The sequence below is a fragment of the Podarcis liolepis genome, assembly GCF_965112155.1.
Source record: "Podarcis liolepis genome assembly, chromosome: 1".
NCBI classification, from domain to species: domain Eukaryota; kingdom Metazoa; phylum Chordata; class Lepidosauria; order Squamata; family Lacertidae; genus Podarcis; species Podarcis liolepis.
This window is the reverse complement of record NC_139554.1, coordinates 99,923,544-99,946,625: the sequence shown is the minus strand read 5'-3', so window position 1 is coordinate 99,946,625 and position 23,082 is coordinate 99,923,544. Positions and strand designations below refer to the sequence as shown.

The following is a 23,082-nucleotide window of genomic DNA, read 5'->3' as shown; positions in this document are numbered from 1 at the left end:
TTTGTGTGTGTGTGCATGCGTGCACGTGAGACAGAGAAAGCGAGAGAGGCACTAAAGCTAGAGACCCAGACTGGGATCACTTATCGCTATGGCATTACATGGGAAGCTCCCCAAAATAGGGAATTATAATTTAAATTCAAAAGGTTTTGAAAGGAAGGTGTGGAAAATTTTCCATTGTCATTCCTGGCCACATAAATGGAACAGCAGCCAAATCTGTCCTGGATAAATCTCCAGTTCCCAAATAGCTTCTTTGGCAGTTCTAAAATGCTATTTACGTTTCCAGGTGATTTGGATATACAGCCGTTCTGTCCGCAATCCCCATAGAAAGAACTTATCACAGCCCTGGACCTACTTAAAGGGGGGGGGGGAGTCCTCTAGCTTGTGATAATAACCTGGCCAGCCTTGACTGCTTATTGCATTGGCTGCCATCACAAGCTGAAATGCTGACCTTCTGAAACTGTAGTCAAGCTCTGATAGCATTAGTCACAGCACTGTCTCTCTTTTTTACCATGCATATTTCAAATGTAAATCTGTAACAAGATGGTTGTGGATCAAGACCACAACTATTCCTTGTAATGAAATTAAAGCTGCCTTGAAAAATAAGAGCAGATGAAGAGTGAAGTGCAAAAAAGAAAAAGGAGAAAGGAGAAAAACATCTGGAATGGGGGGAAAGAACTGAAAACAAGGGCACAGCTACAACAGCAACAACAAAAAGGGAGGTGAGGAGGCTTTTGTACACACTGAAAATGAATGGCCAGGAAGCAAGACTAAAATGTGCTGAGGGTGGCATAACTATAAGCCCTAGTTCTCCATTAGTTGGAAATTTTGTGCCTTGTCTGCATCCATTCAGGCTACAGGTAGGGTCTGAATGCTCCTCCATACAAGAAGCAAATAAATATGCAAGAAATTTCTATTCGTATAGAAAATTATATGTCAGAGAGAATAGTTCTAGCTTGTGAAATTCTATCCATTCGAATTTCTCTCTAGATTTAGGGTTTCTGAATCAGCCGATGTTGCTTCGTCAATGGCTGTCATGACCCCAGGGTCTGACACCCTATCCTCAGGAAATGTGGCTATTGATTCAGAAAAGTATCAGAGCAGGGGAACAAATTGCCCTCAGAACCAGCCCTAGAAGTCCCGCTCTCACAGAAGGAAGGAGCCCATTTTACCAGCAACTATCTGACCTGAGGAGGCCATGCTGCTGTCCTCAGATGGTAAGGAATTCTAGTTTAGAAGTCCAAACAGAACTAAGACACGGCTTCTCTAATTGCTATTAGAGCAGGCTAGGCTCCTTTAATTGAATGCTCATTGGAGTTGCTGCTAGCCACACAGATTTATTTAAGGATGAGTTTCCCTGCTGCTGTTGCAACACAATTTGCTTGCTTGTATGAGTCTCTTGTCTGAGTTTCAAATGGAGCTATCCATGGTGCTACCAAATTTGGTGGCACTTTGCCTTTATGAAGACTGACCTCTGCTTTGCTTGACTTTGCCATCTCAGAACCAAAACATCACCTTGCTCAACTCCAACTTTGTAGGTGAAGAAACTGCATCACTGTGATGACCTACTTGATTTCTTCCTTTCAAATTTTACTGGTATGTGGGCTATACTGAATATTTGACCATTTTGATCATTACTGCTGGATGAGGGGGCTGAAACACCCTGATAATGAAAATATTTGCCTATTTCAAAACTGTTCACTGCCATTGTTTTACAAACATATTGCTAACTTGGTGCCATTTTCCCCCACCATTTTCCCCCACCATAAATTCTAGGTACGCTTCATGGAACTGTCACATCGGCAGTCCAAGCCAATCAAAGGTAATAGAGTGGTTGGAATATTTGTTATGACAATATGTAGCCAATCAGATTTGGCTATGAGCTGATGTCACTGAGAATAAACAAAGTAGACCTCATGAAGTGCTATTTTCACTTTCACTGGGCGAGGACTTTATTTGCTATCGATGCAATGCCCTTATCACTAAAACTGAAGGGGTGTATGTGTGCTTTTTAACACTACTGAAAAGTGCAAGAAGTTTTGCAAGAAGTGCCCACCACAGCTCTCATGCCATTCAGATAACATACGAGGACATAGATTTGTATACTTAACAGTATGAGTTATTGGACTATAACTTGTGCTGTAAGCATAAATGGAAACAAACAGGGTGACATGTGTTGTGTTGCTTTTTAAACTCTGCTGGCTGGCGATACTAGGTTGCATCCAACTAAATCACTGTATGTGTGGAACGGCTTCACAAGTGCAACAGAACTTCTCCTCCCTCTCCTCCCCCAAATCTGAACTCCAGAGAAGATTTAGGGGTGGTGTGGGGAAGGGAAGGGAAGGGAAGAAATTTAGTTTGATATAAACCACCAAGATTTGGATCCAGGAAGAATTCACGGAAATCAATGAATTCACGGAAATCAACAGTTGCAGCAGATAGCAATAGTGTCAGAAATTGGTTCACTATTCACACCACCACTTTCAGGCTTATTTAACCAGCTATTTCTTTAAATATTTTTATGCTGCCCTTCATCAAGACATAGTCCATCCAAATAAAACTATTGTTTTCCCCAACCATAGAACCCTGGGAACTGGAGACCTTTGAAAGGATTAGTAACCAGTCTTTTCACACAAAAAATGGTTTCCAGGTCTTACCATGAAAAACCATGGCAATTAAACTGGTCTTAAAGATATGCCAACAGAATATAACAAAATGCCTTTGCTGTTTTCAAGGTTGGTTTCTTTTATACATCTGTAGATGCAGAACACTATATGCATAGTAAGTCCACCTCAACATTTGAAGCCAGATGGAGAGACAGCTCAATTCTAATTAATTAAATATATAACCGGAACAGCTACCTTGGCAATTTATAAAGTAACCAGCAGAGACCACATTTCCCCCTCAGTACTTTAAAAAAGAATAACCAGACAACTAATTTTCCTTCTAAGTAACTATCTTCTAAACCCCATAAATGACTGCTCATTAGCCTGTCAATGTTTATAATGGCTTTCAGAACTGTAACAAGAATTAAAAATAGTTCAGTGAGCAGAAATGGACATTAATTTGTCATACTTAAATATGAACGCTTGAATGAGTTAGCCACAGCAAAGCCCCCTCCCACAGTTCCAAAATCAAAAGCTCTAATTTATTGCTTGCTACCTGTACCTCACTCACCAAGAACTGGTTAAAACGTATCTAATGAAGCCACCTTAACCTTATGTTACTGGAGAGGTAAAGGAAGTAGAACATTATGCAGTTTTAATTTTGTTTTGTTCCAGAAACCCAAATGAAGGACTGATTGAAAGAGAAAGACAAGAGATAGACTGTGTAATAAGGGACAGGAATGGATTTAACCCCCAATGAACAATGTTACATACACAGAGATTGTCTAAACATCAGAAAGAGATTAAAGGCTGGGAATGCATAAAACACTTGACTGCTGAGCAACGTACATAGGATGTGAAGCAAAGTGAACATCAGGTTGTGCCCCATGAACCAACTATATCCGTTTGAAGAACTGAAGAGTTAGCACTTCAAGAGGACCTAGCAGGTACATTGTGGGCCACCTGAAGTGTATGTTAGAATGAGAGCGCTTCAAAGAGAGATCTCCCTCCTCATATTGGTGGAGCACAAAAGCTGCAGCCAGCACACTAAGGAATTGTTTGTTCCACATTGTTTTCCTGTTATATAATTATCTAACTCCTGAAGTGTGGGATGAATCTCAAAAGACAAACTGCTTTGCCCTATTTGTCTTTAAGATGAAAAGGGGGAAGGTGGGAGAAGTGGGACCGTGGGTTGCACCTCCAAAGGAGACCCACTCCTCAGTGTGTTTGTGTTATTGCATGCTTAACCACCACAGGGTATCTCTAAGCAGCCAAGAGCAGGAGGGAAGAATTTTGCAAGATTTATTCCACTTTGTTACACAAGATGCTAGCCGTGAAGAGCTTTCGTTAAACCTAAAGACTTTTATGAACATAAAATCAAATTAAACAGCACATTAAGGGTTCTATCTTCTCTGACTGATGTGCATGCGCAAACAACTCTCATTAACGGTAATGGCAGTTACGCACGCGCATCAATCGGAGAACAGATCCCTAAGTGCTTTATTGTTTTTCCTGGAGATTTTTCTCTATTGGACTTTAATTAAGCTCCTGCTAGGCTTGCAAGTTTTCAGTTTTTTAAGGTTTGCTTTTTAAAGGAAGAAAGAAAAGTGAAATCAGCTTCTTTGGCAGATAAGATCCCCCGCCCCCACCCCCAGCAATTGTCACAGCCAAGCCAAAGACATCAACACTAAATATCTGTTAGAAGCAAGACATCTGTTTGAAGTTACCTTGCAGCCTTTGAAGGATTTGTCATCCTGGAGCAGGTTTACCAACTGACCAAGACAAAAATGGCCTGGTTTGCTCCTACAGCTGTTAACTACACCTTGATTTATACAAATCAGCAGGTGAAGGTATTCAAGGCATGGAGCTAAGTATTATCACCTGCTACTGATGAAGATAAACTTGCTGTTAAAGGCACAACTGTAGGGTGGCAAACCTAAGTTGGCAAGAAATTTCTTTAAGAAGGAAGTCTGACTAAAAAAGGAGGATGTTATGAACAGATATGCAATGCACTGGTCTGCTGGCGATCCTAAGGCAAATGTACAAACCTGGGATTGCCAATAAGGTGTCACGCTGTATTGCTATTACACACACAATTTCAAGTCTTTTTTGTTTCTAAAGGCATGGAGACATACCCCTCTAGATTATAAATATTAGTCCTGCCTAACAGCATTATGTTTTGCTTACATGAATTATAACATGTCTAATTATAAGACAACACATATGCGGTTGATTATTTTTTCTCGGTGTGCCGAGCTCTTCTAAGAGAGATCATTTCCTGAAAATAAAGGGACAAATGTTGCAGCAACTGAAATAGGAAGTGGAAGCAGGGCGGGGCTGGGGGAGGCAAGAGCAGGTAAAAAAAAAAGCAACATTTGGGATGCATCCTATCCAATTTGGAGATATATAGATATATATATAATATTAAAAAGCACATAGGCTATTTAATTAACTGCTACTGTATGCGATGTACTTACTTATTGCCTCCACAAACTGTTCAAAGAAGCAGTATGGGAACAGTGGCTCAGGCAGCTCTCTGAAAAACATCTTGAGTGCTCCGGTGACAACGTGGATGTCCTCCCACTGGCTGTCGTCCAAATTCAGCTTCTCTTCTGGGAAAACACGAGGAGAAATGGAACAACTGGTTTTAATGAAACAATTACAAGACACTAATTATTATGTTAATGTTTGCCTACTATCATCAGCAACCGTTAACAGCCTTCTGCACCTAGAGGTTTGGTGCTGTGCATGGGTTTCCACCCCCCCTTTCTTTCTTTCTCTCTTTTTTTTCCAGAGGAAGAGAACATTTTCAATGGAATACCATCTGTAGGAATGCAGCTAACAAAAAACAAGAGGCACAAAGAGACAGTAGCATTGACACAGGATGTCAGATACATTTATTCCCATAATGCATCAGTAGGAAAAATTAGCATCACAGCTCAACATGATTCAAAGCTATTTGGTTTCGAGGCCGAGGGGCTAAGAGTTGCCAGGGATGACCGGCTCAAGGGACCAGCCTAAAGGCCTTGCTGAGCCAACAGGAGACATATGCTAAACATGGCAATACAAAATGAGTTATTGCTTTACATGTGTTACGTCTTGCTATGTACAAGGGAATAATGGGCAACACTTTTCTTCCTCTCCTTTTTTGTTGTTGTTGCCTGAATGTAATGTCAGCAAGGAATTCAGTATTGTGGTGGTGGGTGGGAGGGAGGGAGAGAGGAGGGGAAGAGATATTAATTCCTCCTTATTGCTTCAAAAATATTTTGTTTGGTTTTTCAACTCTGGGAGGAAGATTTGCCCAGCAACAATATTAGACAGACCCCTGTTGGCCTACCTAGGCTATGCAAAGCTGTCAAAAATGATAACACGCTAAAGACAAACCACAAGTGCTTGCAAAACTGATTTTCTGAACAACAGAAATCTTTTCTTTTGAAGCTTGACTGAGCTGAGAAATTTAAATATAAAAGGAGGAAGAATGCAAGAAAAAAATTCTAATAAAAAGATGGGGTGATTATTACTTTCCTTTCCTTTGAATACTTATTAGAAACATCTGGTATTATTATTAGGCTACAAAAAAAACTACAGAATTAGAGACCTGACAAAACTCCAAGAAAGCAAAAAATGCCTGTCGCTGTGAATTAAAAGTAAGCAAAGTTCTTTACAACATCTACCTGTTCCAGAAATGCACAAAATTCATAAAGATGTGGTTTGGCTTTTACTTCAGAAACATTTTCATGGGGTATATTCTAGTAAAGATCTAACTAATTTAAAACTATTGGAGAAACATCTCCACCCACCTCAGAAAACATAATGTTACCAGTTTTGAGCAGAAATGAATTGTCTTGCTTTAGCCATTATTAATGCTATTTGCATAGACAAACTTGGTAAAAACATCACACACAGCACCCCACAACCCACATACCACAAAGTAAACATTTTCTAATATTTACTGCTTTCCAAAGAGTGGTGTCAGAAAAGAATTTAAATGTAGGTATAAAGTTTCTAAGTATTGCAATATATTGACAATAACATTTATTTTCCCCAAACCCACCTCTTCCTTAATTTATAAGAGGTTGGAGTAGAGATTGAAAAACATACTTTTAACTGGTTCTCTTTTTCTTCTTTAAAACAAAAAAACCACTCAGACTTTTCATCAACATAAAAACGATTCACTCTTGAAATTGAATTAGGACTTTCTTTTGAACTCCATGATCAAATTTGATTGATTGTATTTCAACAATTAGCCTTTTATTTCCCCCCATACACCATAGAAAGAGACAGACAGCATCCTAGCAGGCCGGTTTTACACAGTTATCTGTTCACAATAGCATCAAAAAGAGAGACCTGATGGGGTTTACTGTCACTTTAAAGAACAGGGTGGGTTTTCACATTGTTGAAATCTGTCAGATATTTTGAAATGTCCCTCTCACTATGGTGCCACACCCCCTGCGTGCCCTTATAATAAAATTGGTTTTACTCCTGATTAAATCATTTTCTCCCTACCCACTACCATACTTCTCATAATGGACCTGTGTGCACTACAGCTGGTGTTCTTCCCATGGTACCAATTCTTACTTTATCTTTTCAGCACTTTGCTGCTAAGATCTCATGCAGAGTGCTTATGTTTTGTTAAGAGCTTCATTCTTAGAGAAATAGCTTAACACATGTTCTAAAAATGTTGTACAACTTATTGCTTAAAACACATTTTGAAAATGTATAAGTACTGTAGCTCTGGCACAAACCTTTAAGTGGAAACCTTAGCAGAAACACACACACACACACACACACACACACACAACAAAAACCCCTGCCGTTCTGGCTTGGTATGATTGTTTTTCCCTCTCTCCTGTACATTAAACATCTAAAGTGGAATACACGGATTCTAAACTTTACCAAGAATTATCTGCCCAGATTTTTGCACTGTTTCCAGCTCTTCAAGGAAATGTGTTAGGAACGTATCATCTTGAAAGCAAAGGGTGTCATTTTACCCTCAAGCAATAAAGTGACTTTTTTTTTTAAAAAAAAAAAGTTCGTTAGAAGGGAAGCATGCCAAATTTAAAAGGGGGTGGGGAGAGAACTGCGTCAAAAAGCAAACTGCAAGAATAATCGACTTGTTCAAGGTAATGCTCTAATTTTTGTTATTAGACATGGGAGACACTTGAGTGTGGCCTAAAATAGCATTCACATGTGACCTCCTAGGAAAGACTCTCAACCTTGTATCACTTGCAAGGGACACCCCCAACTACCCATATACCATGGGTAGCATGTAACACATGAGCTGGGCTATACCATGTGGACTGCAGAATGCAGCACAGCCCCTGCTAATTGATTTAGAAGTCCCATTTATTCAAAGAACAAAAATAATAATATGTAGAACCTGAAACAAAATGTTGCACTGTAGATCTGTCCAGAGGGCCGGCCAGCCAGCCAAACTTTCCTCCAGGATACTATAAAATATTAGGGGAGGTTAAAAATCCTGCTTGCCCCCCTCCCCAAAGTCACACTCAGCATTCCACGGTTCCCAGTGTCCAGTAAGCATGGCCAGTCCTTATTGGGCTGATTTCTCTCTCTGCAGAAGACTGTTGTGTTTTATTATTATTATTATTAAATACTTTTACATTTTTATTTCAGCAAACCTTGGGGATTCCTCCGATACCTCCTCCCTCATTTCTCAGCAGCCCTGTTTTGGCTTTTCTTCCTGCCCACACTGGGACATGAACTTGCTATTAGAAAGAATGATGAAGCTGATGCTGTTGATATGGGCTTGCCATCTGTTTACCGTGAATAGGACTCTCACAGTAGGCCTGAATGATTAGGTAATGATCACTGTATTATAGGCCTGAGTGACTAGATAATGTTCCACAATGGTCAGGTTAATGGCAGGGATGGGGAACCTCGTGACCTGATGTGAGGCGTTGGATTGGTTGCCTGTAGAAACACTAAGCTGTCTGCTTCCACCTATGCCCAACACACACACATACACACACGTGTCAGAAATGTTCTAAGTCTCCAGTGACCTTGGAGCCAAACTCAGGGAAATGCTGCCCTTGAAACTTCTCACCACTCGGGGTGGGGTGGGGGGAACAGGGAGCACATAACGACAACAATAATTACTTATTAGTGTTATTGATGTAACCTGATTTGTGGATTCTTTGTCGGACAAGGCAAGGTAAAAATGGAACAAAGAAATAAATAATTCAGTACAGTCATACCTTGGTTCATGAACGGCTTAGTTGTTGAACAAATCGGCTTCTGGACACCAAAAACCCAGAAGCAAGTGTTCTGGTTTTCAAACTTTTTCAGAAGCTGAACATCCAACACAGCTTTCCCTTGAGTGCAGGAAGCTCCTGCAGCCAATTGGTTTTGGAACATTTCGGGAGTTGAACGGACTCCCGGAACAAATTAAGTTCAAGAGCCAAGGTACCACTGTATAGAACTTTGCCAGAACAATAAGAGCCAACTCCTAGGGGTCGAGGTCCCTTCACACACACACCCCACATTGAAATGGTATGTGTGTGCTATGTATGTCTTGTGATCAATAATGCGATGCGGGGCTTGCTTACCCCCTCCCCCATATTTCATTCAAGTTGGCACCCCTGGTCAGAAATAAGGCCCAATTGGACAATTCATTTAATATTTTGCCCAAGTCAAGATTCAATCCTGGTGTACAGGAATATTTTATTTGTTTTAAGTATTTGTGTTATGTTCACCTCTTTAGGAGAGGAACCAAGGGCTGCTTCTAATATAACTACATAGTGAGCACATATTTGGTTGCATAAAAGACTTTGCCTTTTCTCCCCAGATAGAAATGCTTCTAATCATGAAAGGCTTTTGATCCAGCAGGGAGGTGATTACTTTTTCTCTTTCTCCCTCCCATTGCAGGACCCAGTACCACCTCACACAGTGCCCCATACGGCCCCCAAACTACAGAACAGTGTGGGAGGTGGTGCTAGGTGATGTGGAGAGAGGAAACTGGCAAAAGTCACACACTCCTCCACTAGTGAGAACAAAGTCTAGGTGCGGCCCAGGGCAAATTTGGTCCTTAAACGATTTATAGGTTGAGAAGTGAATTTGGAACACTTTGTTAGCATGTTGAACCATCATCAGCCTTGCTATTTATTCTTTATTATAACATTTATACTCTTGTTTCCAGCTCACAATTAGTTGTTCACAGTGGCTAGCAACAATTTAAATGAAATGCAATTATACAATGAGCTAAAACAACAAAAGCAAACCAAGTGACACAGAAGATCATCATCAGCATAATATTCAAGAGCAAATATTTAGGATCTAGCCAAACCATAAGTGCACTGGAACAGAAACATTTTGGTTTGGCATCTAAAGGCAATGAGGAAAGGAAGTCCTTCTGATCTCCAAGGCAGAAAATTCCACAGCCTAACTGAAAATATTTTTTCTCACGTCTCTGCAAATTGTAACTCTGGGGGTGTGGGGATATGGAACAGAGTTTATGTTATGTCCAAAAATTGTTCATGTGGACCTGCCCTCAAGGCTGTTGCTAGGGTTCGAAATAGCCAAGCACCTGCTGAAGCCAATGTCTCACTAGGGGATCAACAGCTAACCCCTACAGGCCCCTAGCTATGCTTTATCTCCTTGCTGTCACTGCCTGCCCTCCAGTGTGTGAGGTAGGAAACCTCACTTACACCCTGCAACTGCTGCCCTCTCTGAGTCAAGACAGAGCAACGATGGGCGCAAGATGGAGCAACAACCTCTGCCTCTCCCTTTTGTCAGCTGTGTGGGTTAGGCCCAGAGGAAAAGGGCAATGGAATGGACAGGGGTAACAGCGGTGAGGACAAGTGTAAGAACAGCCAGCATATATGCCCCTGAATGTGCCCCTTATTTGGCAGCCTGAATTTAATTTTTAATTTATTTTCCCCCATACAGCTGACTGAGGAGTCTTGTCTTCCACCAGCTGCATGAGAGTATCCACGCCATCTGAATTGCCCATGGCTGTGCCAGGCTGCAAGGGCAGCTTCTGCTAGAATCGATAAGTGGGTTTTAGGTATTGCGGCTAATTGCCGATAGACTTCTCTAATTCTCTACCTTAAGACAATATCCTTTTTATGTCAGCTCCCAACAGATTGATTGGCCTCCCCATTGCAGAACACGAAGAGAGCAGAAATGATCAAGGTTCACCACCCCAAGTGTACCATCATCAGAACACATAGCTCCAGATGAAAAACAAATGAAACATGAACTTCAAGGGCTCTTGTCGTTCAATTTCTTGCATTTAATTCCTCCAGAATGTTGGCATCTATCAGTTCAAAGGGGTGACTGCTGAATGGAAAATTGATGCAGCTACTTAACAGCATTTTGACGTAAATAGATGATAATGTTGATCCAATAGCAAGAATGTTGCCTATGTTTGAATCTACGCATTACTAGAATACCCATTTCCATGGTGCTTAGCACTAAATTAGCAAATAGCTGTAACTAAAAAGCACATGTTCTATGCCTGTTGGAGGGCTTTTGTTTATTGCAGTTCTCTGAAACTTCAGTTCACTGACCTGAGGGCAAGCTGGAAAAACCCGGTACTGCTAATTTAAATCTTAATTGGAGTTAGAGGGAAATAAGATAACACTGTGGCATGCTCATTCCTGGAGTTACTCTACTGATACTCATTGAGTCACACCGATCAGAGATGAACTCTGCCATTGTTTCTGCATGAAGAAGTCCACTATATCCAGCAAAACCACAAGCAGTTTAGAACAAGTACACGACGAAAACAAAGACAATAGTTCAAAAGGTTTTAAAGACATGCGTAGCTGTCACCCCAAAGTTATGCTTGATATATTGCCATTGCGTCATTATCTGTACACAGATATTTGGACACCTAGACATATGAATGAAGGTCGCACACAGTTATTATCATACTGTCAAGGGGTTATCCACTCTTCACCTTCTTTGCACACCATTTGAAGAATGTAGCACCACCATAAATAGTTGGCACCCTGGTTTTATAGATACAAACAGCTGTAATGCAACACAGAGTGACTTACACTGATGTTACTACAACAGTATTGTGCATAAAGCAGCTGGGGCCCATTCAGTTAGCTATGTTTGTTTATTGAATAGACAAGGATACATAGTAGTATCTGTTTGGAAAGGACTGAAGCCAATAGGTTGTATTGACTGTAGTACTTTCCTAACAAGTTATTACCAGGTTTTGGGAGAGTTCAGTTGTAACAAGGCATAGTGGTGGATCTAGGATTTGAGTTTGAGAAGGGAGCTGAGCTTTTAACTGATGCAGGTCTTCCTTCTACTCCTTCTACTTTCTCTCTGCCATTCTTCCAGGAAATGTTGAAAACCTATCCATGAAATTGTTTGGTTTTTCTGTGCCATAGTTTCAGAAATCCAGAAAAGGTCCATGGAGTGTATCAGATCTATTATTTTTTTATCTTGCAGCCACTTATATTTTTCTTTTTATTTTGGTAGAGTTAAATATAAGTAGAGCATAACTGAGAGCACTAGCAGAACTAGAGTTTATTGGTTGGAAATCAAACGTGTCTGGGTACTACAGTGGTGCCCTGCAAGACGAATGCCTCGCAAGATGGAAAACTCGCTAGACGAAAGAGTTTTCCGTTTTGGAGGTGCTTCGCAAAACGAATTTCCTATGGGCTTGCTTCGCAAGACGACAATGTCTTGCGAGTTCCTGCTGGTTTTTTTTCCTCCCCCCCCCTTTTCTAAGCCGCTAAGCCGCTTATCAGCTGATCCGATCAGCAGATAAGCCGCTAAAAGCCGCTAATAGCGCTAATAGCACTAATCTGCTAATCCGTCAATGGGCTTGCTTCGCAAGATGAAAAAACCGCTAGACGAAGAGAATCACAGAACGGATTCTTTTCGTCTTGTGAGACACCACTGTACAGTATCCCTACCCATCAAGTACAGCCACAGAATTATACTCTATGTAAAAATACCCCCACAGTCTCTACAGTATGATGGCTCTCTGGATATACAGAGTTGGTGGCCTCACGGGAAAAGGCCCAGAGGAGGCAGGAATTGTTAAATCCTCACATTATTCAGGCTAACCAGGAAGTCTTGAGGGTCCAGGCACGCTGAAGCTGTGGTCGGTGGAGCCAAGGCATGGGAAGTTGCGATAAAGACAGTACAACCATATTGGGTTACTGATTACAGATGTCAGCATGTTTTGGCACAGACACTGGGTGTGTATCAACCAGCTCGTCTGCTGGTTAAGTATTTGGCAGGGTTAACAGAGGTTAAAGATCACTCTATGACATACATCAAATTGGGGTAACCCCACCAAGATTAACTGTTTGAGAGTGCTATGGCCCATCAGCTCCCATCTGCGCATCCAGACAGAAGCAACCCCTCTGGATCCTTCTAATGGGATACCCCAACCCCACCTTGACTAAGGATCCAACCCAATACCTTATCCGCCATCAAGTTGTAACAGTTGTTATGAGGAAGAACTGACATCCTTCCCAAGCTGCACCAAAAAGCCAGAAGGCCACCCAGCACTGCTGAGGCTGCGCCGAATGGCAACCACCACTTCCCTCCAGCAACGGAGAATCCCGACTCAGCCGCAGGATTGTGCTAAGATTCCTCCCTGCAGTGTTTTGATCCATGTTCCTGGGTGCTTGTGCAAATTGGCAATCTTTAAGGGGGAGAAACAACCTGAGAACTGCTGCAAGCTGCTAGAAAGCAGATCTGTACTAACACGTTTGTGCCACTTGGGAAAAAACAAAAAAACAGCTTATTCGGAATCACAAATGTGGTGGCGAGGATTTTGAAAAGTTCCCTAGTCAGCTTTTACCTGTAAGGCAAGGGTGGATATCTTTGTTAGATGCTAGATGAGAGACTTTTGGAACCCTAACAGCTGAGTGTTTTGAACACCTCTTTATATTTCGCTCGTATTTAGGATTAGGTCTTTTTAAAGACCTAAACACACACATACCAGTTAACACAGTTAAACATGCATACTGCAAACCTGAGGTGACCTGAACACTCTGAGCTGGGGAAAATACCCTTTCCTTGTTACAGCTTTTTCAAGGTTATTTTGCAAGAGAGGAAGTGAAGAGTTAGGGCAAAACAGTGTCTCTTTGTCCATGCTCATGCCCATGATTCAAAAATATCTCCACGCTTCTTGTCATTTTAAAATGGGCTTTGCAATTAAAGCGGAGTGGCTCTAGGATCCTGACATACAGTTCTTTCATTCCTATCCCTTTCAACGTTTTTAACACAGCTTCTGTTTCCATGTTGTCAATGGTCTTTTCATAGTACACAATGTTTCATAATATTTGGCAGACTTATCCAAAACCTGATTCACTGTCTGCTTGTGATCCCTAGGTCAGGAATTACTCCAGACATAAAGTTCCCCAAAGGGTAAAACAAATTATTGCAATTAAGATTCAACAGGAAAAGATAAAGAAAAAAAGTAATTCATCCATCCACATTCGTAAGATTTAAACTCAGCATTCACATTTTCGGGCAATTTCCCACAAAAAAAAATGTTGCATTGTAATTTATCCACTTTGAAGATTAAAGTAGGCTTATTGCTAATAAATAAATAAATCAGACATCGTAGGGGATCACAGGAACAAATTTAAAGGCACAGAGAACCAGAGTGAAACTTTATAATGAGCCTTGTATGTTCTTTCCTGCAGCTGCTGGGAACAAAAAATAAAATAAAATGCAATTAAACATCCTCCCATAACAGGCTGCTCTTATGAACATTAAAACATGTAGGCAGACTAGCAAATTATGCAAATGTCCTGAAATAAACTGTACTACGTACTGAAAACTGGGCATGGGGCTGAAACAGAGCCAGATGCAAAATAGTGGTTTTGGAAGGCAGACATACACCGAGAGAAATAGTTGCCTCTGAAAACATGGCCAGGGACAGACTTTAGTCTTTCAAATTTCAGCGGTGCCCTGTGCAAGGCCAAGATTCAACACCCTCCCTCACTTCCCATTCTGCTCAGTTCACTACATCATAGCTGCAATGCCCTGCAACACCCAGTGCGAGAGAACCAGTTGCACTGCCCTAAATCCACCTCTGACATGACCGAGACCAAGAATTTGTTTTTGGTTTCAGAACTAGGCTCACAGTCCTGTCACACAAAAATCTATGCCTGGTTTCTTACCCAAGGGCACCTCTTTCATATCTGCAAATTCCAGACCAATTACCCGCAAAACACTTGGGGATATTTAAGCGATTCCCTTTTCCTTGTGGTAAAACCACAGCAGCTATCCTCCTGCAATTTGGCAAGATTCGGGTGCTCGAAATGGGCACATGAAAAGGAAAAAGGTTTCCTTTAAGTAAAAATACAAACTTTAAAGGCACCTAGTACAAAGCCCTTGGAGCTATTTGCCTGTAATTCAGCCATTATCCATTATGTGGGGGTTGGTATACCTGCAAAGGTGATCCACTTTTCTCAAAAGTGGGGGGAAGTATGGATGTGTGCGAAGCATCAAGAGCTTAAAATCTTGTTGGCACCATTCTACCAACCTTACAAAGCAATCCTATGCATGCCTACTGAGAAGTATGTCCCACTGAAGTGAATAGGACTTAGTCCCAGATAGGTGTGTATAGGATTGCAGGCTAAAACACTTTAGAATCCCACTGATTTCAATATGAGAGTTCAAACATACATTTAAGTTTGAGATTGATGTATATTCTACCCAAAGATGCCAAACTTTGGCAGAATTGTGACATTTATTTGTTTAGTTTTGAGTTGCATTTCTACCATTAAGATATTTAGCTCAGTACAAGTATGTCATGTGTGAGATTGACAATGAATTGAAAATCCATAGAATTAGGCCTCTTTTTAAGTCTGCTTTACACACACACACACACACACAGAGAGAGAGAGAGAGAGAGAGAGAGAGAGAGAGATGCACACATTGACAAAGGGCTGTGCTGTGAATCATCACTTCATTGTTTCTTTGTCTGGCACTATGTATGGGGTGCTTTTGTTGTAAAATGTTTTACATTTTAAATAGATTTGACTTTAATTTTATTTGCAGTGAGTTGTTGGGGCATAATGGAACATTGGAACAAATACGATGGCTATTGGATACTTGAGCGCTTAATGTTAAAAAACATCAAGCGGAGAAATGCTTTTATTTTGGATATAACTTAATGATTGCCAAAGCAGGACACAATTGGTTGGTCTGAACTTTCTAAATGACTGTTTCATAATGGCTAGTTTCATAATGCGAATCCATTTTGGATTATCTGACCGAAGATAAGACTTCAATGGACTTACAGTATCAGCCACCACTTTACCACTGCCACAAAAGGGAATTGGAATTAATTGGATTATGTTAGTCTCCACCCGCTGATTGTAGAAAAGTCTCAAACTGTAACTATTTCAAACAGACCATATCTCTCATCAACCAAGGGATTTGCACTTCAACTTGCCACTAAGGCTTAATTTCTTTGCTATGCTCTCCTTTGGTTTGGAAGAGGTCACTGAAATACTTTATTCAAGTTTATTCACATTGATAGGGCAACTCTCTTCATTACTTTAAGCTACTTTATGTAGCAGCTATGCTTCTCTTTATCTTTTGGGAAGCTCAGCTTTCACTTCCTTTCAGATTTGACACTGTTGCTGGGATGGGTCCCTTATGTGCTGTGCTAGTTTGGCAGGGTGAGGAGCCGGGAGAGATTTGAGAGAGGGATGGTGCTGGAGTTTGCTAACGGCATTTTCACAAGTGACACTATATGGCCACTTCTTATGACGCTTTCTGTATGCTGAGTACAAAAGTTAGTCATTCTATATTTATTTTTTTGAAAAGGCAGGATACAAATATAACCAATTAATAATGATGGTGATTAAAGATTTGGTTAAACATTAGTGCACATCCCATTATGTAGAGCTGACCCTTAAAATTTCACGAATTCTAACCAAGTTCACTCCATGTAAGTGTCTTACCACCCACCAGGAAACAACAATTTTGTCTCCGGATGTTTTGAGGGGAAATTGTGTGGTCTAACATGGCAGGCTATATGAGATGCTTAGGTCAAATCATCTCTCTCTCTCTCTCTCTCTCTCTCTCTCTCTCTCTCTCTCTCTGAAATTCAAAATCTATGGAATTATTTAAGTCCTATTAAATAATACCTATCAGGGCATGCCAAAATCTCACAGGTTTAAGAGCAAGCAATACTTTCCTGATGGTTATATTGTAATTTGTTGTAGCTATTCCTCAGTTGCAGCCCACAGAGATAATTTGTTGTGCGCACACACACCCCCACCCCCCACCCCTCTAACATGTAGAGGGTCAATATATAAGGTTTTACTCAGTGACAGAGTGATCACCATCTTTGGAAGTGATGACCTCCTTTCCCCCATGTTAGACTAGATACTGACAAGGTAAGGGAGCAGAGCTTGGATTTTCCTTGTCACACATGCTTGAATTATCTGGAACAATATGTTCCATAAGCTTCTTTTTGGTGCACCTGACCTCTTTCTGAATTGTCTAGGCTGCTCTGTGAAGAACTGGTTGGAAGGAATTCATGGCTCTTTGTACCTTTGTTCTGAAAGGTTCTCCTGATGTTATTATCACAGGAGCTGCTGCGATGTGGTTACTTACTCCGATATGAGGTCCCTCCCAACTGGTCATTTGGGAGGGATTCATGATGTAAGTCCTTCCTTATCCAGTACTTCCCCAGTTTCCAGGGGACATATGTGGACAGCCGCTGCCTCCCTGACTCCTCCCATAGGATCACAAAATTTCTGATATTACCTTTGCAGTGTTGGAAGCAGCTGTGCTGGAGAAGCTTTTACACCACAAAGCTAATATCAGATGACTCTATAAGAATCACTTTTTTACCAGATAAAGCACCAGTAGGGAAACGTTACTCTACTTCTGCGATGGCTAGTCATATATGTATTTCCACATATTTTAGAGTGGTACCTCTGGTTAAGTACTTAATTTGTTCCAGAGGTCCGTTCTTAACCTGAAACTGTTCTTAAGCTGAAGCACCACTTTGGCTAATGGGGCCTCCTGCTGTGCCGCCGGAGCACGATTTCTGTTCTCATCCTGAAGCAAAGTTCTTAACCTGAAGCACTATTTCTGGGTTAGTGGAGTGTGTAACCTGAAGTGTATGTAACATGAAGCGTATGTAACCCGAGATACCACTGTATACCAGAAACAGAAACATCTTTCCAATACTTTAAGATAGTGGTGTGGACATCCCAATATTATCTGTGGTCAAAATGCTTCTGACCAGAGACAAATGTAGGACACAAAAAGTAGTGCATATCCCTTTAAAGAACCTAATTCTCTGAACCAGTGTGGTATGGCAGCCTGAAGACAGCCATAACTGCAGATGGCTAGAAGGTTGTTTTTTAGCATCCAAGGACCAAGTGACTCAAGAGACCAAGACCAAGTCTTATAAAGGTGCTGACTGTGGTGTGATTTCTCATTTTAAGGAATTTATCACCTGGGCATACACTAGGCTATTTATCCTCAGAGTTCTCATTCTTGCTAGTCTAGACTACCAGCCTCCCAAACACAATAGGCTAAGTCTTTCTTCTTATTTGGCGATCACTCATAGCTAAGTAAAACTGTCTTCCATAAACATGGTTTAACAATGAGTCCGTGTTGAAGCAATGATTCTTCAACATCTACTTCGTTGGACTGGTCATGTTGTGCGGATGCCTGATGATCGTCTTCCAAAGCAACTACTCTATTCTGAACTTAAAAATGGAAAGCATAATGCTGGAGGTCAACAAAAGAGGTTTAAAGACTGTCTCAAGGCAAATCTTTAAAAATGCAGTATAAACACTGGCAACTAGGAAACACTGGCCTGCAAGTGCTCCAGGTGGAGAACAGCCTTTACCAAAGGTGCCAAGGGCTTTGAAGACACTCAAACTCAGGACGCAAGCGAGAAACATGCTAAGAGGAAGGCACGCTTGGCAAATCCACACCGTGATCAACTCCCACCCAGAAACCAATGTCCCCACTGTGGAAGGATGTGTGGATCCAGAATTGGTTCCACAGACCAACTTCCTGCTATTTTACAGCCATTGTTTGCCTCTAGACATAAACACTCACTATGTGGAATTATTCCATTGAAGACAAAAATGGCATTGCATGCCACTCTATCTGCATCTCCCCATATTAATTTATAACTACAGGTATCCATGGAATTACTGCAATAAAGTGAAAACTTGTTGCATTTCCTTTTAATGACTGGTTATGCAAACTCACCCTTGGTATCTGTGACTGCTGCAATCCACATTTTGATGCTGTGTTTCATATCTCATAGTAGTGTGTAGCAAATATTGAAGTTTATTTCCCCTACCTCTTATGCAATATTGCATCCTGAGAAAGGACCTGGTCCTATTTTGATGCAACTGTACCTGCACCTGTTTTTGTAAATGGAATTCATCTACTATTGGAACTTTCATTTGAACCATCAACCTGAAATACGGAAGCCACTGATGTGAGGGCAATCACACTAAAAGTATCTGGACCATTTATATACAAGTGGCATTAGAATTTCATTCTTATTAATCTAGTTTATTTGTTTAATTACACATCATATGAAAACTATGAATTTCATGAAATGTAGTAGAAGAAAGCACACTTTTTAATATATTGTGCAAATCTGAGCTGCAAATGGCAAGATAAATAAGTTGTCTTTCTTAAGTTTTGTGGGCAAGTCTCCCACCTACTGATGGATTTGAACAGGAACACCCATAGATCTCGAAAATGATTGATCAAAATTTGAAGAGACTGAATATTGCAATTGCTTTGGGTAGTATTAAACGTGAACTGAGATTTATACTTCCTTTTGGGTACAGAATTCTAAGCTAAGTTTTGAAGCAAGCAGACAACAAAGCAAATGACAAGAAAGATAGCATCTGCTTTTCTGTCTATTCAAGCTGAGGTTTTTCATTCTAAATGCAAGCAATGTTTCCGAAGTTAACATAATTAACTCACAACAATCCTGGAACATCATAATATGGATACAGATGGAAATTCAAAGCTTTAAAAATGTCATATAACTGCAACAGGATTACCATTTCTTATAAAAGAACAAATCTGAATACTAATCAAAACAGGTGTTTTTATTTCAAACACTTCTGAACGCTGTGAAATTACCAGCAGGGTTATTTATGTATTAGCTGGCTATGAAGCATTCATTTATTTTTTTTAAAAAAAACCTATGATCTGTAATAACATCAAAGTGATAAGATTAAAAAATATGACATTGAACATTGCTTCCTGAAGAAAAGACCAGGAGTTCAATTGCTCGGTAATTTCTGTAGGACTACTTGAGAGATCCTTCTAATTGTTAATCCCTTCCAACTATTGATTCATGTTATTAATTATATTTAAACACAAGCAATAAGGCTCATGGGAATGTTGCCCTTCTGACAGTCCACTAACACCATCCAACAATTTGCTTAGAGAAAATATTTTAAAAATATTAAATATCAAGGAGGAAACACCATCAAAATGTTAAAATGGCAGAGAAAAGTGGGTGGAATTACTCCCACTGCTTAACATGTTATCGTTTTTTGTGGTGTTCATAATAGCTGGAGCCTTTCTAGGCAAGATCTTTCATATTAATCTAGCGTTGCATAAAATTCTGGGTAACAGGTCTAGGGGTCAAGCATCATTCATCATTAGTTGAAGTGACATTTGCAACCCTACACACAGCAGCTGCATGAAAGGAGAGAAAAAGGTATTCTTAGGAAGGACAGGGGGGAGAAAACAACCCAAGCACTATCTGGCAACAAGAAAACAAGGTGCCACTATGTCAGCATGGTAATGCGCTTAAATTCGGTGATGTCATTCTTCCATAACCTTAGGAGTCACAAGGCACAAGGCAGCTGCATTCCTGAACTTAGTAGTTCTGGTGCAGATAAGTAATGACTGGATGTAAATGAATTACATTAGTGTGGCTGTGAACACAGCTCTGTGCATCTAAATGATGATTTATATCAGGATCCTATCTTGGGTCCCCCCCACCCCCCGCTTTTAAAAGAGTGTTCTGCTTGTTAACAAGGAAGCCCTTGTTCTCACACCATCCTCCAGGCATAATAGGTTCTGGGAAGCTATAGCAGATAGCTTTTGAGTCTGAGACTGCAAGACAGCGTTCCAGGACTTTACAGCAGAACAACTTGGATGAAATAGACTTCTAAAGACTATTAACTAACAAATAATAATAAAAGTTCCCCTCCCTCTCCTGCCCTCTGCTGCATGGCCTGCTTCCTACCAAACATTAAGACGAGACCGGGAAATGCAAGGATGTAAAATGGATCTGTAATCATCAGCACGGAAAATATACATTTGTACTAAATGGCTAATACTTCACCAGTCCTTTTGATATTACAAGTACATTTTAAAGCAATATATATTTTATTTTGCAGTGGCATTTTATTATGTGAAAAATGTGATCTCTTCAGAATTATACACATTTTCATATCAGACTCATTAAAACAGCATGCTGATTTTGTGGGTTAGTGTGGAGGTCTGAACTCCCCCCTTCTGAAGATTGAGGTTTTACATTGAGCCCTATAGTACACTACACTGCATATGATTATGTCTGAACTGTATTTAATTGATTTGTGCAATTCATAATTATGACATAATTCATTATGTGCCTTAAAGCGTAATGTGATTTAATTGTATCTTGATGGACAGAAAACAATCTCATTAATTTTACAAGGAGAATTCTAACCCTGTTTATCTGAAATTTCTATAACAATATTGACAGAATGTCATGGCTGAGAATTTATGCATAGCTATACATAGGTAAAGGTAACTGCTTTTGACACAATTTAATCACATACAACAATCTACAGGATCACTGGGACTATGGCTTCAACCTAAAGCTACTTTCTTGGAAGAAAGTCACATTGAAATCAATTGAGCTTGCTTCCTAATAAACATTGTTATAACTGAACTGTAAATTTATAAATTTAATAATATATAGCTCTTGGTTCAGAAATGTACACCAGAAAAATCAAACTTACAAGTTACACCCTTTCCCTCACCCCCTGCCACTCCCCAAAAGTTAAGAAGTCACCATCTTCTGCTGAAAGAAATTTTAGTGGAAAGTATGCATTTCCTGGGTCTTGCATTCCATTGGAACAAAAACCCTTCTATTGATTCAATGAGGGTTCTGTCTACAGAACAATGATAGCTTTGACCCCTTGAAATGTCCTATTGCTGTTATTTTCCTCACTTGGTCTTAAAGGTAGCTCACTCAACGCTGGTTAGACACGTAACTAGCTATGATAAATGATGACTTTTTATCAGTAAAGAACACATCAAATCATACATAGGTGCCTCTACATTAAGTGCCTCGGGATTGACCATAATGTTATTTTTTAATCTTTTGGTTTGGGGTCTTCCTATAGAATTAATAGAAAATATAGCAAGTAGTAACGGCAGAGTGTTTGCGGGGAAAAATGCAACAGTAGCAGAAGGATTATTGGGAGCTATGGTTGCTGCTACAGGCTCCTTATAAAGAATGTTTCTTCTCCACACCTATTGTACCAAAAATGTGTATATCTGTAAGTGGGAGAAGTCTAGCAGAATCTTTGGTCTATGCACCACACCTGAGCTCTGAAATGAACTCAATTAACTCAAGTGTACACAGCCAACTTCAATCTAAGTTCAATTATGGAGAAACTTTGAAGAGAGAAGGCATGCATCCTTCCACATTAGCAGTCATTGCATTCTGTGTCAGTTAATGTTTTAACCTAAGGACCACTTCTTGGGTAATTTAGGTAATAGCAAAACAGCATAAAACAACAGAGGTGCTGCCAAATCCCATCCAAACAAATTGTTCACCAGATCTGAGACTTCTTTTGTTCAAACATACAATGGACTCTAGAATTGCCATGGAAATCATCTCTGCACTTCTAAATATTTATTTATTTGTTATTCATTTCATAGACAATCTTTTATCCCAAAGGATCTCATGGCAGTGCACAAAATAGCGTAAGATCAGCATGTTAAACACAGAGTATTAGTTAAAACAATTCAACCATCAAAAGAGTTCAGTAGCATTTTTAAACAGTTGTATCCAGCCTCTAGCCCTCACCCGAAAGCCAAAGTGAAAAGGAAGTTCCATAATTGCGGCACAATCTCCAGGAAGGTCCGACTCTCTTACATCACCATATAGCAGGCTATACCTTTTGATGAGAATTGCGTGTTTATAAGTTATATGAATTAATTAATTAATTGATAGATACATCAATTTGCCATTTTCATTTTTGTAATGACTGGATGTAGATGACATTAGTGTGTCTGTAGTCTAGATACCTGGCACTGCTGGATGACATCTCCAAGTACAGCACCTTTTAATGACTACTTACGGACCACCACCATTGGGTGCCTCAGAAACTTCTAAATTGCTGGAGGAAATAATTGGATATTTGCAGAAAACTAAACGTGTAATAGCTGTTTATAAATGTTTATTAGAATGTTGCGAATTGGACATTCAAAATCTTAGAGATGAATGGAATAG

At 40.2% G+C, this 23,082-nt stretch overlaps 1 protein-coding gene across 18 annotated transcripts in view; it reads right to left on the bottom strand.

Annotated features, from left to right (window-relative positions):
* The window catches only part of ARHGAP15 (Rho GTPase activating protein 15), a 368,006-nt gene that overhangs the window by 60,162 nt on the left and 284,762 nt on the right, over positions 1 to 23,082 (bottom strand). For all 18 annotated transcript variants that reach the window (XM_083494613.1, XM_083494624.1, XM_083494616.1 and 15 more), the window contains one exon: positions 5,081 to 5,215. In XM_083494613.1, the coding sequence (XP_083350739.1) occupies positions 5,081 to 5,215 (135 nt within the window). The remainder of the gene's footprint in view (positions 1 to 5,080; positions 5,216 to 23,082) is intronic.